Source organism: Chionomys nivalis, chromosome 23 (genome assembly GCF_950005125.1).
Source record: "Chionomys nivalis chromosome 23, mChiNiv1.1, whole genome shotgun sequence".
In the NCBI taxonomy this organism is placed as follows: domain Eukaryota; kingdom Metazoa; phylum Chordata; class Mammalia; order Rodentia; family Cricetidae; genus Chionomys; species Chionomys nivalis.
Window position 1 is genome coordinate 12,328,445 of NC_080108.1, and position 14,285 is coordinate 12,342,729.

A 14,285-nucleotide genomic window follows, 5' to 3' on the forward strand; every position below is an offset into this window, starting at 1 on the left:
ACTATAATCCCATGTAAAACCACGTTCTGTTATAAAGCCTAGTCAAAACGTAGGATAGGTTTAGCCCAATAATTTGATCAATAGGGTTGCTGTGCAAACTCTAAATAATATTACTGATTTGCAGAAAGTAGGGGGTGCATTGACTGTGAAAGTCCCAAGGCAGGGAACAGAGTTTCTTTATCATTCAGAAGCTACAATTGACTCTTTTGGTGTTCAGAATCAGCCGGGTATCATAGCCCGATCACATTTTTCATGGGCTTTACAGGGTTCTGAGTGTCACCTGGCTCTTTCCATAGCCCTAGATGTTGGGGATGGAGCCTGTACTCCACTCCTCAACAGGTAGACAGAGAGTGAACCCTTTGGCAAGTCAGCAAAGAAGCCACGGGAGCTACCTCTCAGGCCACCATGCTTGTATGCTCTACACATGGGTCACAAGAAAGGGGGCAGGGATATTGGTAAAAAGAAAAAGGAGAAAGCCCTTCACCCAGTTCTGCCCTACATGTTTATTATCTCAGCCTCATCTCATGCCCACCCTGAAGGTCAGCTAGAGAGAATTCCAAACAGAAGGCAGGAGGGACTGGAGGACAGGTGCTGGCTGCACTCTGCAGTCCCCTGCCTAGGCGAGGCAAAGGTGCTTACCGCAACTCTAGCTTGCTCTGCAGCTCCTGGAGGATCTCTGTGGACTGCTTGTGATAGTCTAACGCTGCCTCTACAAACACGGCCAGCTGGCTCACTTGCTCTACCTGTGGCAGAAATGCAAAATTACTCCATTTTGGCCAGAGCCCTCGGGACGTCCAGAGCAAACCGGAAGCCTGTGACAGCAGCCTGGCTCTGCCGGGCAGCGTGGCAACCGCCTCAGCCCTGGTCCAGTCCAGCTCATCCCATCTCGGGGCCCTACAATCATGATGAGGGTCACATATAGGGCTGGAGGGGCTGGAAAAATACTGTCAAATTGATTTGTAGTTATGAATCTGCTGGAAATCCATTAAACACTCTTTTACAGTTATAGGATGATGATATTCTTATATATATTTTTAATGCTCTAGAAATCATGGATTTGAAGATGGTGGGCACCTTAGTTGGGGTTTCTATTGCTATGAAAAGACCCCATGGCCACAACAACTCTTATAAAGGAAAGTAATCGTGGTGGCTCAATTACAGCTCAGAGGTTTAGCCCATTATCTTCATGGCAGGAAGCAAGGCAGCATGCAGAATGGTTCTGGAGGAGGAGCTGAGAGTCCTTACAACTTGACTCATAGGCAACAGGAAGTGGTCTGAGACACTGGGTACGGCTTGAGCATGTGTGAAACCTCAAAGTCCACCTCCACTGTGGCACATTTCCTTCAACAAGGCCACACCTGCCCCGGCAAAGTCACACCTCCCCACACTGTGCCTTCCTTTGGGAGCCATTTCCTTTCACACCCCCACAATGAGAGAGAGCTCACCCAACTGTAAATGAAGCCAATGCTTGATAAATGAGATTTCTTAGAGAAATGTCTCTGTGTGCTTTCTGGTTAAGCCAGACCAAGAAGCAAAGCCAATGAAGTCACGATCAGAGAAGCAGGGGTGTCAGGTCAGCCACACCTGCTCCAGGGCAGAGACTGTTTGTCCCCTGTGTCTCTGTCACCACCCAGCAAAGCATCTTCCCTGAAACATACAGCAGAAAGTGATGGGCTGTGGAGTCTCCACCATCCCTCTTGTCCACAAACTAACAAGCCCCAAAGAGCTGCAGAGGTGGCTTTCCTGTTTATCAGTGGGGTTGAATAACCACTACAGCAAGTAAGGATTTTTTTAGTTCTAGAACCTTCTATAGCAAGGCCCAGAGGACTGAGGTGATTCCCCATTGTACCCCCAGCCCAACTCTTCTGCAGCTCCAGATCTGGACAGAGATAACAAATCAAAACTATGCGTCCCAGGACTGGCCAAAGAGCATTTTCTTATACAGTATTCTAACCAGCTCTGGGAACGATCTGGCTGTATCCTCGTCCTGCCATCTCTTCTCTCCTGGCACAGCCATCCCCAGGGCTCGCTGGCTTCCACAGATCCATGTTGTTTTCACGTACCACTGAGAGCTCTTTCAGCTGCCCGCCCTTTACTACGGTCGCCCACTCATTCTGAACCTGGGTTTACTGTGCGTCTACAGTCTACATGGATCCCACTATGCCAAGAATGTCATGGGCACGTGACTAAGGCCGGCCTTGACATGGCATATACTTTACCATGCTCTGTGGCTAGAAAGGCGACACCCGCCTTCCATTTCCAAAACACAATAAACAAAACAAAGACAGCCTGGCCCCTGCAAAATCCTAAGCATTTCTTAAATTTCATCTCCTTGGCTTTTAAGAACACGTTTGAATATGGTCCGCGCCACAGCCTGACATGACCACAGTAGACTCTGCTAAGGAAACAGCACTGCCTCCTTGTGACGCTGGAGCTGCATGCTCACGGAAGACTGCCATGATCTGTCTTTAGGAACAGCAGCCTTTGTACCCACTTTGAACTAAGCCTGCCATTTGCGACTTAAAGGACAGCAAGAGGCAACCAAAGGAATAACCCTCCTGCACCTGGGAGTGCGAATCACCCACTGTTTCTCTCTGGAAGGCTTCATGATAGCTGACTTTGGGGAGGCAACGGATCCCAGGGGCCCCAAACGCTTGGGAGAAAGGGCAGCACTCCCCGTGGTGCCTGCAAACAGTGGATCCCCAGGGAAAACCCTGACAGTAGTCGCTAAACTCAGCTCCTCTTGCTGAGCGCAAAGGCAAGTCAGACCCAAACTGGATTTATCTATCACTGTCAGGAACCAGAAGCTTCCAGCATCCCCCCGCCACACACACCCTCACCCCAGGATGTGAGCTGTGTGCTGGGAACCAGGAGCGATAGTCTCTGCTTCCAAGGCTCCAACTCAAATGAAATGCCCTGAAAGACAGAGCCGTGCTAAAGCAACAAACTCGGGCCCTGCAAAAGCCAAAGGCTGCCCAGGCGAAAGACCCCCTCCACTGGCCACATCAAGGAATCTGAAGAACTGCCAGTAGATGTCCTTGGAGGCTGAAACTGTGTTAGGATATGTTGTACACAGCAAGGGGCCCTTGACAGACAGTTTACATAGGGATCTTGAAGAGAGGTGGCGTCCTGGGCTTCCAGGCTGGCCTGATGTAACTATGAACTGCTTTGGGGCTGAGGACACAGCTCAGCCAGTAGAATGCTGGCCTTGCATGCACCGAGCCCAGGGTTCAAATTCCAGGGTTACCTAAGCCAGAGGTAGTGACAGTAATTCCAGCACTTAAAGGGGGACGGGGGGGGGGGGGAGGCAAGGTCATCCTTATGGCAGAGCAAGTTTGAGGCCAGCCTGAACTACACTAGACTTTTACACACACACACACACACGAGCGTGAGACAAATTTTTAAGAGGGGGGCACAAAACCAGAGTAGAAAACAAGACCACCAGAGTGGGAGGCTTGCAGACAGTCTGCTGCTGGTTTGCAGATGGAGGAAGACAAGCTAGGGGCATGGAGCTAAGGAGGCTGGAAAGGGAACAAAGCAGCCTCCTGCCAAGCCCCCTGCCCCATCCCTTCACTGCATCACCGGATTTCTGGTCTCCAGACTGGAAGACAACGGACTGATATTCTTTAAGCCACGGTGCTTGCAGATGCTTGATACAGGAGCCATAGACAATGAACAGCACTGCTTTCTCCTCTTCTCCAAACAAGAGAAATCTAAGGGGGTGAGCGGCACCGCTAGGGACTCCATTTCCTGGGGATGGAAGCTGTGGCCTTGAGACTCATGGACGCAAACTGCCCCCTCAGCTCTATGCTATGTATCCTTGGTCTGGGGGAAGCAACAGACAGTACCGACTCACCCCGTCCCATGCCAGCAATGAATGCTGCATTAAGAACCCATGCCTCCTATGCATGCATCTAGTTCTATAACCTTTATCTGGCTGCGAAAATGCATTAAGTACTAGACTGTGAGACTCCTTGGAGCATCGTGGCCATGGGGATGGAGGCAAACCCATAGATGCCTGGGGATTAGCATCATCATGAACTGTCAGGAGCCGTGTCCCCCCAAAATTTACAGGAAGCACCGCCGTGAGGAGTTTTTACAGAGGGCTTCACTTTCCAATTGTATTGAGAATAGTCTTATTGACCAAGCCTATCTCACACCCAAATTAACTGTTAATAGAGAGCCTCTGTTAAGGGAACCTGCCTCACATTCCAAACTATCTAGAGTACTAGGTGTGTCACCTTGTGACTTCCCGACCAAGGAATCGTGACCCGACCCATCGTAACCTCTCAGACTCCGTGATGGGCGTGGACCACGTGGCAAGACCCCGTGCTCCAGCCCCCCAAGCTCCCCATTCAGGGGCTATATAAGCTGTAACCATGACTCTAATAAACGGAGGCTTTGACAAATACGCTTAGCCTCCTTCCTGCTTATCAGCCTATGTCTTTCAGGTGGTGCCTCTCCGTGACCCTGGAATAACTGGCCAGCCAGGCGGGTTACAAACCCTAGACAGAGTAACCCGTCGAGGCCGCTACAATGAACTGTGGAAACCTCAGGGACACTCATGTGGGATCTGAGCATGAATCATGCCATTTGAGCCAACTACAATGGACCTGGGTCTACCCAAAGGAAGAGGGGTCAAAGACTATAGCTTACAAAAGGTCTTCTAGCTCAACTGTCTGCAAGAGGACCATAGAAATGGGTGGCTGAGAAGAAACCCAGATGCCTGGCAGCCACAGTGTATTGGCAGACATGGATAAAGAAACACGAATCTCTGGAAGCTGGAAAGCAAGCCCCTTTCACAGCTGAAGCCCATGCTCGCCATGACAGCCATCTTCTGTTTCAGATGGGATAACTCAAGTGACTTCTCACTGTCGGGCATAAGATCGCCATTCTTCTGGAATCCTCAGAGGAGCGGAAGGAAATGTCTGGTCATAAACAGAGATGCCTTTTCCAGTGAACCGGAGTTCAGATCCACAGAGGCCACACTAAAAATAATAATAAAGTAAAATAAAAACAAAAACCTGGCTGCAGTGCTGTGCACCTGCCATCCCAGCGCTGGAGAGGCGGAGACGGGGTGGGGGGGATCCCTGGGGCTGGTGGGCAGCCAGACTAATCAAATCAGTAAGCTCCTGGTTGGGGGGAGACCAAGTTTCAAGAGTAAGGTGGGGAGTAACTGAGGAAGACACCCAAAGTCAACCTGTGGCCTCCACCTGTGCACGTGTACACACACACACATACACGCATCACAGAGTCACACACACTGAGACCCACACACACACCTGCACAGAAACAAATACACACACACGCATATGCAGTGACACACACACACAGTCTCACAAAGAGACAGACAGACAGACACACACACACATACACACACATGCATCACAGAGTCACACACACTGAGACCCACACACACACATGCACAGAAACAGATACACACATGCACATGCAGTGACACACACACAGTCTCACAAAGAGACAGACACACACACACATGCATCACACAGAGACACACACACTGAGACCCACACACATGCATGCACAGAAACAGACAAACACGCACAGAGATAGATACACACAGAGACATACATATAAACACAGAGAGAAACAAACAGACACACACAGACAAACACGCAGAAAGAGAGAGAGACACACACACAGAGACAGTTATACACACAAACAGACACACACATAGAGACCTAAGGAAAATACTACTTCTCTGGACGACTGAGAAGAAACCAAGGAATCTGGAATCCAGTAATTCCATTAGTTCTGTGGATGAAGGGAGGCCTCTCGCTGGAGGAGCTGTCAGCTGCTGAATGTTGCAAGAGCCTGGCCTCTCTGGGCTGAAATCGGTATTTTTAAATATAATGTGTCTGGTTTCTTTTAAGGTCAAAGGCTGACATTTAATCATGCCAAGTTGTAAGGAGGAAACTTCTCAGGGAAAAGTTCAACCTGTGAGTGGGGTGGAATCTCCAGGAAATGGCAGTGAACCCTCAGAACCATCCTTCTGCCCACTGCAGCCCCATTGAGCATGAACTGCGGTGGGCACATGGCCCTTCTCCAAAGGGAGGTCCACTCTGGGTGCCAGTCACAATCTGGCACGGAAGGAGGCAGTCGTGTGCCTGGCCTTAAAGATCCCTGAGAATCAAGGGAGCCAAAACCATTCCATGGTTTAAAAGGCTGCCTGAGGAGTAATGGTGTCGCCTGGCCTCAGCTAAGAAGTGGGGTCCTCCGGGCCTTGAATCCAGCTCTTCCCAACAAGATCAGCAAAGGCTGGGATGTGGGGTTAAAGGACACGCGCCCCTGTTTCCCGTCCCCAAATCTGCCTGGAACAGATGAGTAAACCGTGTAACGTTTGTTTAGGGACGGTGGAGTAAACAACTCAAGTTCCACACCATCTTTTCCTTGGTTCCACACCAAAGGTAGATGAGCACCCTAATTTGTGAGATGGGGGAGCACCCATAAGCTACCAGGATACCTGAACCACCCTGGGTTCTGAATTGTTTTCTTCAAGAAAGCAGGCTGTGAAACTGTATATAGCTCAACACTCAAAGAGCAATGATTGCTCTTTCAGAGAACCAGGGTTCGGTTCCCAGCACACACACGATGCTCACAACCCTTTGTAACTCTAGGATCGGGGGTCTCTTTTGGCCTCTCTCACGTGGTAAACATCCACGCACATAACTGTCTTTTAGGGCTCTTACTATATCCAACCCAGGGCCTTGGGAGATGAGGGCTAGGGACAGAGGGTCCAGCTCCCTCAGGGGGTGAGGTTTGAGCCCTGGAATTCCTGGTGCCACAGAAGCATCTGCAGGAGATAACCAAGGACAGAGCGTCATCTCACACACATCCTCTCGCCTTCTTCACTGTTCATTCTTTAGAGTGGCTGCTAACAAGTGCTGGTTCCGCTCTCTCCTAGGGATGAGACTGGAGCCTGCCCTTTCCATGAGCCTTACTCTGTCCCATAGCTGGTTCCCATGGTCCGAAGCCTGGTGAGGGCTCCTTACCCAATGTCAGCGCTGTACATGGTGTTCCGGTGAAGGAGCCAGGCTGGCATCCATCAGCTAAGGTTGCAGAGAGTAGAAATTGAAATTCTGAGACTGTGGCCCTGGGCTATATCCTCCAACATGGTTGATAAGAAGGACTATAATCACATCAAATACCTGACTTCTTTATCAACTTTTCCCTTAGACCCAAACCAGTGTACCCTGTAGCTGACGGCACAGACATCCACTTGTGTTTGGAGGAAGGCGTGGATCTCCAGCTGTCTGTTACCATGTTCTTCCTGAAGCCATATTCTAAAAGTCTGTCCCCCAATGTCTGACAGGGGCATTGCTAACTTTGTCATAGTTTAAATATGAACTGTCCTTTCAGGATCATGCACTGACGTTTTGATCCAGAGACAATGGCACTATTTTTGTTAACTTATGGATCCTAAAGAGATTAAGCCTAGAGTTTGGAGGAAATAAGATAAGGGAGAGGGTAATGCTGTCTCTCATTCTGTATCGTGTCCTGGGGCTGGCTCCATCTCTGCCTCCACCTTCCTCTCTCCCTCCCTCCCTCTCTTTCTACACTCCCACCCTCAATCTCCTTTCTGATCACTACAAAGGTAGCATCTCTGTCCCACCATGATGCTCCGTGTCACCATGACAGACATAATGAAGCCAGCTGACCACAGCCAAGACCTCTGACCTCTGAGGCAAAGTTCACCACCCCTCCTTTTAAGTTGTTCTCTCAAGTAATAAGCATAAAAAAATCCCTGCCAATTCAGGGTCTAAGCACTGAATCCGTCAGGCAGAGCCAGGGATTACAGACAGACTGTGCTTGACGAGCATTAGAGGGACCAGTCGTCTTTATTGGAGCCACGATGACTTCCTGGGAGAAAACTTAGCCACCACCAACCCTGAAGCAGTTTCCCCATCATGAAAGGAAGCAGGCACGGCTGTAAGGCTGGGTGACAAAGGGGACATGAAGTTGGTGACCAAGAAGTATCAGAACTCTGTGGACTGTGCAACCATGGTCTTGACTTCACAGAGAAAAGGGTAAAAGCCAAAGCAAGAGAAAAACCACCCAACCCCAGGATGCAGTATCAGCACTTCTTCTCCCCGGCCCACCAGATCACACCCACACTTTGCCCCCCAGCAATGGGCAGTGCTGGCATTAGCTTGTGAGACAGCAGGGTTTTTATACTTGATCTGGTCAGCAAGAGAGCAACCTCCAGGCCACAGGGACATGAAAAGGACCAGGAGACCCCTTCCAGGTCTGAATGCTGTCACTCGAGAAGAGAAGGAAGACTATTCACTGGCTGACACCACGGCCAGCGGCCATCCTTAGCTAGAAACCTGGCAGCGGGAAAGGATGAGGCAAGTGTCCTCGGGCGCCATCAGCAGCACATCTGAGCCCCGCCGCAGCATGCTGGAAAAACAGCGGTCCTGGCGATTGCCATCACCACCACCACTGAAGTCCTCATCACCATGACCACAGGGGCCGGGATGGGACAGTGAAGGAAGAACCAGGAGGCTGGTGCAGAGGCAGCCTGGACGACCCTTCGCTGCCTAGCTGCCTGGGTCTCTTCTAACCTCAGTGGTCAGCGGCCGACGACAAAGGATTGGACAGAGAATATAGGGTACCTCCAGTGCCAGCCAAACTGTGGATCCTAGGAGGAGTGGAGAAGGGGGGCCCCACTTACAGGGGTGGTGCCTTCTCACCTGGGTACGCTGCAGTCATGTCTGAACTCGGTCCACTCCAGGACCCCCCCGAAGCCCTGGGGTAAAAACTAGGCCCTACTTTTACTCGAGGGGGACTAACCTGTGACTGGCAGAGACCCCATTGCTGTCACAGAATGGACAAATGTCTGCTTTTGTATGATGGAGTGGTTGTTTCTGAATTCTGACTGCTGGATTCTGGGAGAAAGCTCAGGTCCCTTAGGCCGAATGTCAAAGCCAGAGCTGCTGAGGTGGCCTTTCTGCACAGAACTTGGTAGCGGAGGGGGCATCATGGAAGCTCATGTGTGAAGGCCATGGGTAGAGCAAGTGGCTGGGCTATTAATCTGACACAGAAGCTGTGTCCTCAGCATCTGAAGTCCCTGTCACAGGCCTGGGGCCAGCATGGCAGTACTTGTGGGGTCTCTAAGGACCATGGTCCACAAGGACCACCAAAATGTTTCCTAAATACTTCAGATGAATCAGTGTGGTACTCTGAAACCAGACAGAACAAATATGCCCAGAGCTTAGGGCAATGGCCAGAGGGAAAAACCGAACAGAGGGAGAGACAGCTAACACTTTCATGCCCCCCATGCATACCCCAGAAGGTACAAAAGATGAACAGATGTGAAGGCAAAACACAACAGAGAACACCTCCCAGGCATCAGCAGGTTGATGGACAAGAGAAATTCCAGACTGCTCTCTAGAGCGGGGAGAATTCGTCCCCGGCATTTAATGAGCTGTCGGCTTTGCGCATCCGTCTCCCATGCCTTCCGCCGGGTGAAAGGCCTTCCTTACGTTTTTTTATTTGACCTGACTGAAGACACAAGGACTTAGTGGGCCTTTAATAAACCACTGTAAGCACAACATGGGAATAAATCAAATCCTACTTTCCTACACTGGTGGGCAATTTCGAATGTGTCCAAAGCTAGTATCCCAGCTCGTGACTGTCGCCCCAAACGACTGTGGTGCCTATAGACATACAAAGTACAAGCTGGCCTCAGGCTCCCTCAGCATTGAAAGGGCTCCCTCAGCAGCCAAGCTGCTGCCATCCTGGCTCCTCTCTGCTCTGCTCCCCCTTACTCCTACCCCGAAGCTCTCCAGCCCAGGGCTTTGCCTCCCTTCCCCAGCTCCTCTTTCCTACATCACCCAGCCATTTTGGCCACGAGCTCTCTTGGTCTTCCCCTCTCTCCTCTCTCTCTCTCTCTCTCTCTCTCTCCCTCTCTCTCTCTTCTCTTCCTTTCTCACTCACTGCCCCCTCCACATGGTCCAATTCAATCTGGACTCTTCCAGATGCCTCTGGCTGTACTTATCAGATTTACAATAAAACCTTCTCCTCATCCATACCTTGGAACAATAATGTCCTCGTTTGCATTCAGTGTCGATGCTGGACCTGTCTGAGGATGGGGATTTAGGGGAGATGCTGGGGTAGAACCACCTAGCGATGCCTGGTAAGCAAGGCAGAAAAGGCAGGTCCCAGCCTGCAGCTAGGACTTCCTGTTCCTTTAGTTCGGCTCCACTTTACTACTGGTGACAAGAAACCGCCCACCATAGTGCTGTTGCTTCTCAAGGGTGTGGCCCTAGACCCTCACAGCCCCCAAGTTCACAAGCACCCGTGTGAGCCAGCCAACATGTCGGCCAGGCTTCTCTATCCTAGTGTTAACTCTGACGGGTAAAAGCCTCAGAGATCTTCACCCCCAAACATCTGTCCCAGAGAGCATCTGTCAACCTCAGCTCCAAATCACAAATGCTGGGGCTTACACGCAAAGGCTGGTCTCCTGGGGCAAGGACACCCCCAGAGATAAGCAAGTCTCCCCGAGGGCTTCAGTCAGGGGTTGTTGACTACCTCTACAGCAGGAGGTGAGAGCTACAGAACATTCTAGAGTGTCTCCACAATTACAGTCTTAGAGTTTCTCCACACGCCAGTCATGCTCACACAGCAATGGTTTACTCATGCACATTAACAGCTTCTGTCTGCTTTAAATACTTACATCATTCTCTAAAAAATTAAACATGCTTCTCTCGGCCAGCTCCTTTGACTCTTCAAACTTTTCTATCGCTTGCCTGATTTCTTCCTCGGGTATCTTACCTACTCGCCTCTTTTTATAATCATAATCCAGGCGGCGGCCTTCCAGTTTCCTCAGGTGGTGCTGGAAAGAGAAAGAAAATCCCTGTGGACACACACACCGTGGCGGGCGGCCACATGCGTGCGTCATATTCCTGATCTCTACAGAAATACTCGGTACTTCCCAGCCTAAACTCCACCTTCCACGGTTTGAGAATTTCACACAGGAGTACGTGGTCCTCAAAGCCACGCCCCCTTCCCTCCCCTTTAACAACATCGTCGCCCCCACTCATGGAGCCATCTGCTGGAACATCCCTGAAGAAATCAGACTCTTCCTCCCTTGGAAGCCATTGATTGACAGCCCTCAGCTAGGGGTGGGACCTCCTACGCCTCTACCCTGTCCCTTCTCTAGGAGGTAAGAAACCATCACACCCTTCTGCTTGCTCTGCCCGCCGTGGTTCCTGCTGAAGGTTTCCCATGCCACCAAGCACTCAGGAAATATTTATGTAACAGACACGGACGGGTGGACAGACGGGTGGATGAGAGAAAGAGAATTTTGTGGAACCTAAGGAAGGATGCAGTACCCTCACTCGGCTAACCATTTCCAAGGGCCTCCACAGGGCCTCCTCACCCAGTTCTGTTCACGCACAGGCAGCTTCCGACCACACTAACTCTACAAAAGTAAAGGCATTTCCATTCGTTCCTTGATAAGAGGCGGACTATAAAAACATGTGTGTCTGGTGTCCACTAGGATGTCCAGGAAGCCTCCTAAAGTTCCCAACAATTATAGAATATGACACATAAAACACTGTCAACGAATGCCGAGGGGCAATAGTCCCAGGCCACCTCAGAAATGGAGGAGACAGAAAATTTTTTCTGCCGCCCAACAACAACAGCTAAGAGCAAGTGTGCTTCTCACGACAACAGCTAAGAGTAAGTGTGCTTCTCACCGTTTCTCACAACTCAGCTGTACCCCTGCTGACCCGGCCACACAGAAGAGCAGCAGCAGCCAGTGGACCTCTCCATACAACATTTAGTACCATTCCATGGAGGCGGAATCCCTGGGCAAGAGTCTGTGTTTGGGAAAGATGTTTGCTATTCTCACAACCTGGATGCATTTCTCATGGTGCCAACGCAGGGCAAAACATAGCTCCTCTACGCAAGATAGACTGACTGCCCAGTGAGGGAAAGAGATGGACAACTTCACTCGTGGCCCAGAAGCCCAGGAGTGCATTAGAGTCTTGAGAGGGAACAGAGAGCTTCCCAGGAGAGACAGCATCAAAGTTGAGATCAGAGAAGCTCAAGTGAGAAAAAGACAGCAATAGTAAGAGCAAAACCAACTGTGACCTGGGGACAGGCGGTGGCTCTGGGAGGATGGGCAGAGGTCAGAGAGGGGAGGGGGAGCAATAAGGCCACAGAGGCCCAGGGGCAGATGAAGGGGAAGGGGCTGGATCTTCACACAAGGCCAGGGTCAGCTCCTGAGAGCTTGGATCTTAGGAAGATCCCTCTAGCTAAGAGCTAGAGGTGGGCCAGAGTCTAGCATGCTGTAGTGACATGTTTAAGAGCCACCAGGCAGAAGCCGACAGAAACAGGAAGAAGGAAGACACAGCAAGGCAGGTTCATAGGTCTTGATGGGATGAGACAGACAGACCTGGGGCCCAGTGGGGGCTGGGTTGTCACAGAAATGGGGACCTGCTTTCCTTGGGATGGAAGGGGTAATGCAGGTGAGTGGACTCGGGGTGTCCAAATAAGGAAGGGGTACCAATAAAACCAGTTTTTATGTCTCATTCAGTCTTCCTGGATCCTTGCCTCGTGCTTTTTGCTCTTAGAATGACTCTAAGTGCAGATAAAAGCATCTGAGGCTCCCCAGGACTCCAGCCTCCCCACCATCCATGGTCCCCTGGTTTTTGCCCTGTGCTCTGGACTCCTGGCAATCAAAGCCCTGGCCCTCCAGCAAGATGTGCTGCCTATATACCCAGCCCAGTGGCCTGGACAGCTCCTCGGAGGCCTTCCCTCCCCAGCTATGCTGAGGATGTGCCCTTCCTCAGGGTCTCCCTGCTCTGGCCTCTCCACCATTAGCAACTGCTGGCTGTCCCACCACCGCACATTCGTGTGCTCCCGAAGGGCATATGCTCCATCTGTGTCTCACTAACTAGTCCATCTCTGTGGCTACCCTGTTAAGACTCTCCGGGCCTAAGGAGAGGAAGACAGACCCAAGGTTCAAATGATATTGCTGCTGAAGGGAGGCGTGTCTATCAAGCTGGAAGGCAGGCAGTTATTCTCTACAACGCCACAAGAGGGGGCCTGGACCTTCAGAGCAGAAGTCTGGCCTCTGGGATTGCAAAAGCAGCCAGCCTGAACATGACCTGTAAGTTCCCAGGGGCACTCTGGACAACCATTTCTTGCCGGTTTCCTTGAGAAACTTTCAGTTCCTAGATAATGATTTCCTTGAGAAAGAATGGAAAGTAATGACTGCGAGTGCAATGGAGCCAAGCTCACAACGGATACGGTGTGCTATTAGCAATGAAAACCACACCCCAGAGAATCAAGTCTTCGTGCTCTATGAGAAGAGGCTGCAGGGATGTGACGCTCAGTCTGGCGTGTGGGTGGCTGCAAAGAGATGAAGCCCTGAACGTGACAGCTGGTTTGCACCTCCCCTCCAGAGATGATGGATCCCAGTACTCTCCCAGGGAGCCATCTAACAAGTCCGGTTCTCAGCCCTCTGGTGAGACCTTATGCTGGCTAAACCCCTGTGCAGCCTTGTCACGGGTTTAAGTCACCGGGCAAGGACAGAGGGGAAGACTTACCCCAATCTCTTTTAAATCTTTGTCTTGCAGGAGCTGCAGGGGGTCAATAAACGTTTGCTTCACATTAATATCCAGAGAATCTTTCACCTCAGCCATGAGTTTCATGGATTCACCAACTTCTATCAATGCATTGCCTTGAACGAAAGAGCACAGAGCTTCCTTTCAGAATAATACTCAGGTTAAAGGTGATGCTAATTCTTTCTCCAAGACCTGAGGATTGTGGTACAACAAGGCTTAGCTCTAAGGCCTCTACTTCCCGACTCAGAGAGAATAGGAAAAAGGAGAAAGTTTGCCTGTTTTCCGCTTGTGCTCCCCTCCCTTCTGTGCTCTCGCCTCCCCTTCAAAGAGAGCTGGTAGACCAAAGCACTTCCCCCTTTGGCCACTAGATGGAGATAAAGATCTTTTGTGGAAAATCGGGTCTGGAAACTGGCACCAGGGGTTCCTTAGAGTTCAGGGATAAAATCTCTTTGTAAACAGTAAAGGGATTCATTCCTAGGGATACATGTTTAACCAATACAGATTACAATGGAAATAAGGTCTCGCTCATGTGCTTCAGGAGCAGTAGAGTATCACTCCCTGCAGACAATTCTAACGTTCTGCAAACCTCCCTAAGCTCTCAGGTGTCAGGGATGCCCTGTGGACCAGAGGGACCAGCATGCTCTGGGAAGGAATATTTCCTGGATGTGGACAGCATCTTTAGTGGGT

At 50.7% G+C, this 14,285-nt stretch overlaps 1 protein-coding gene across 2 annotated transcripts in view; it reads right to left on the reverse strand.

The window, feature by feature from the left end:
• Positions 1–14,285, reverse strand: part of Sh3gl3 (SH3 domain containing GRB2 like 3, endophilin A3) — a 103,435-nt gene that overhangs the window by 19,882 nt on the left and 69,268 nt on the right. For both annotated transcript variants that reach the window (XM_057756158.1, XM_057756159.1), the window contains 3 exons: positions 13,581–13,714; positions 10,700–10,858; positions 640–743 (listed from right to left, as the gene is read on the reverse strand). In XM_057756158.1, the coding sequence (XP_057612141.1) occupies positions 640–743; positions 10,700–10,858; positions 13,581–13,714 (397 nt within the window). The remainder of the gene's footprint in view (positions 1–639; positions 744–10,699; positions 10,859–13,580; positions 13,715–14,285) is intronic.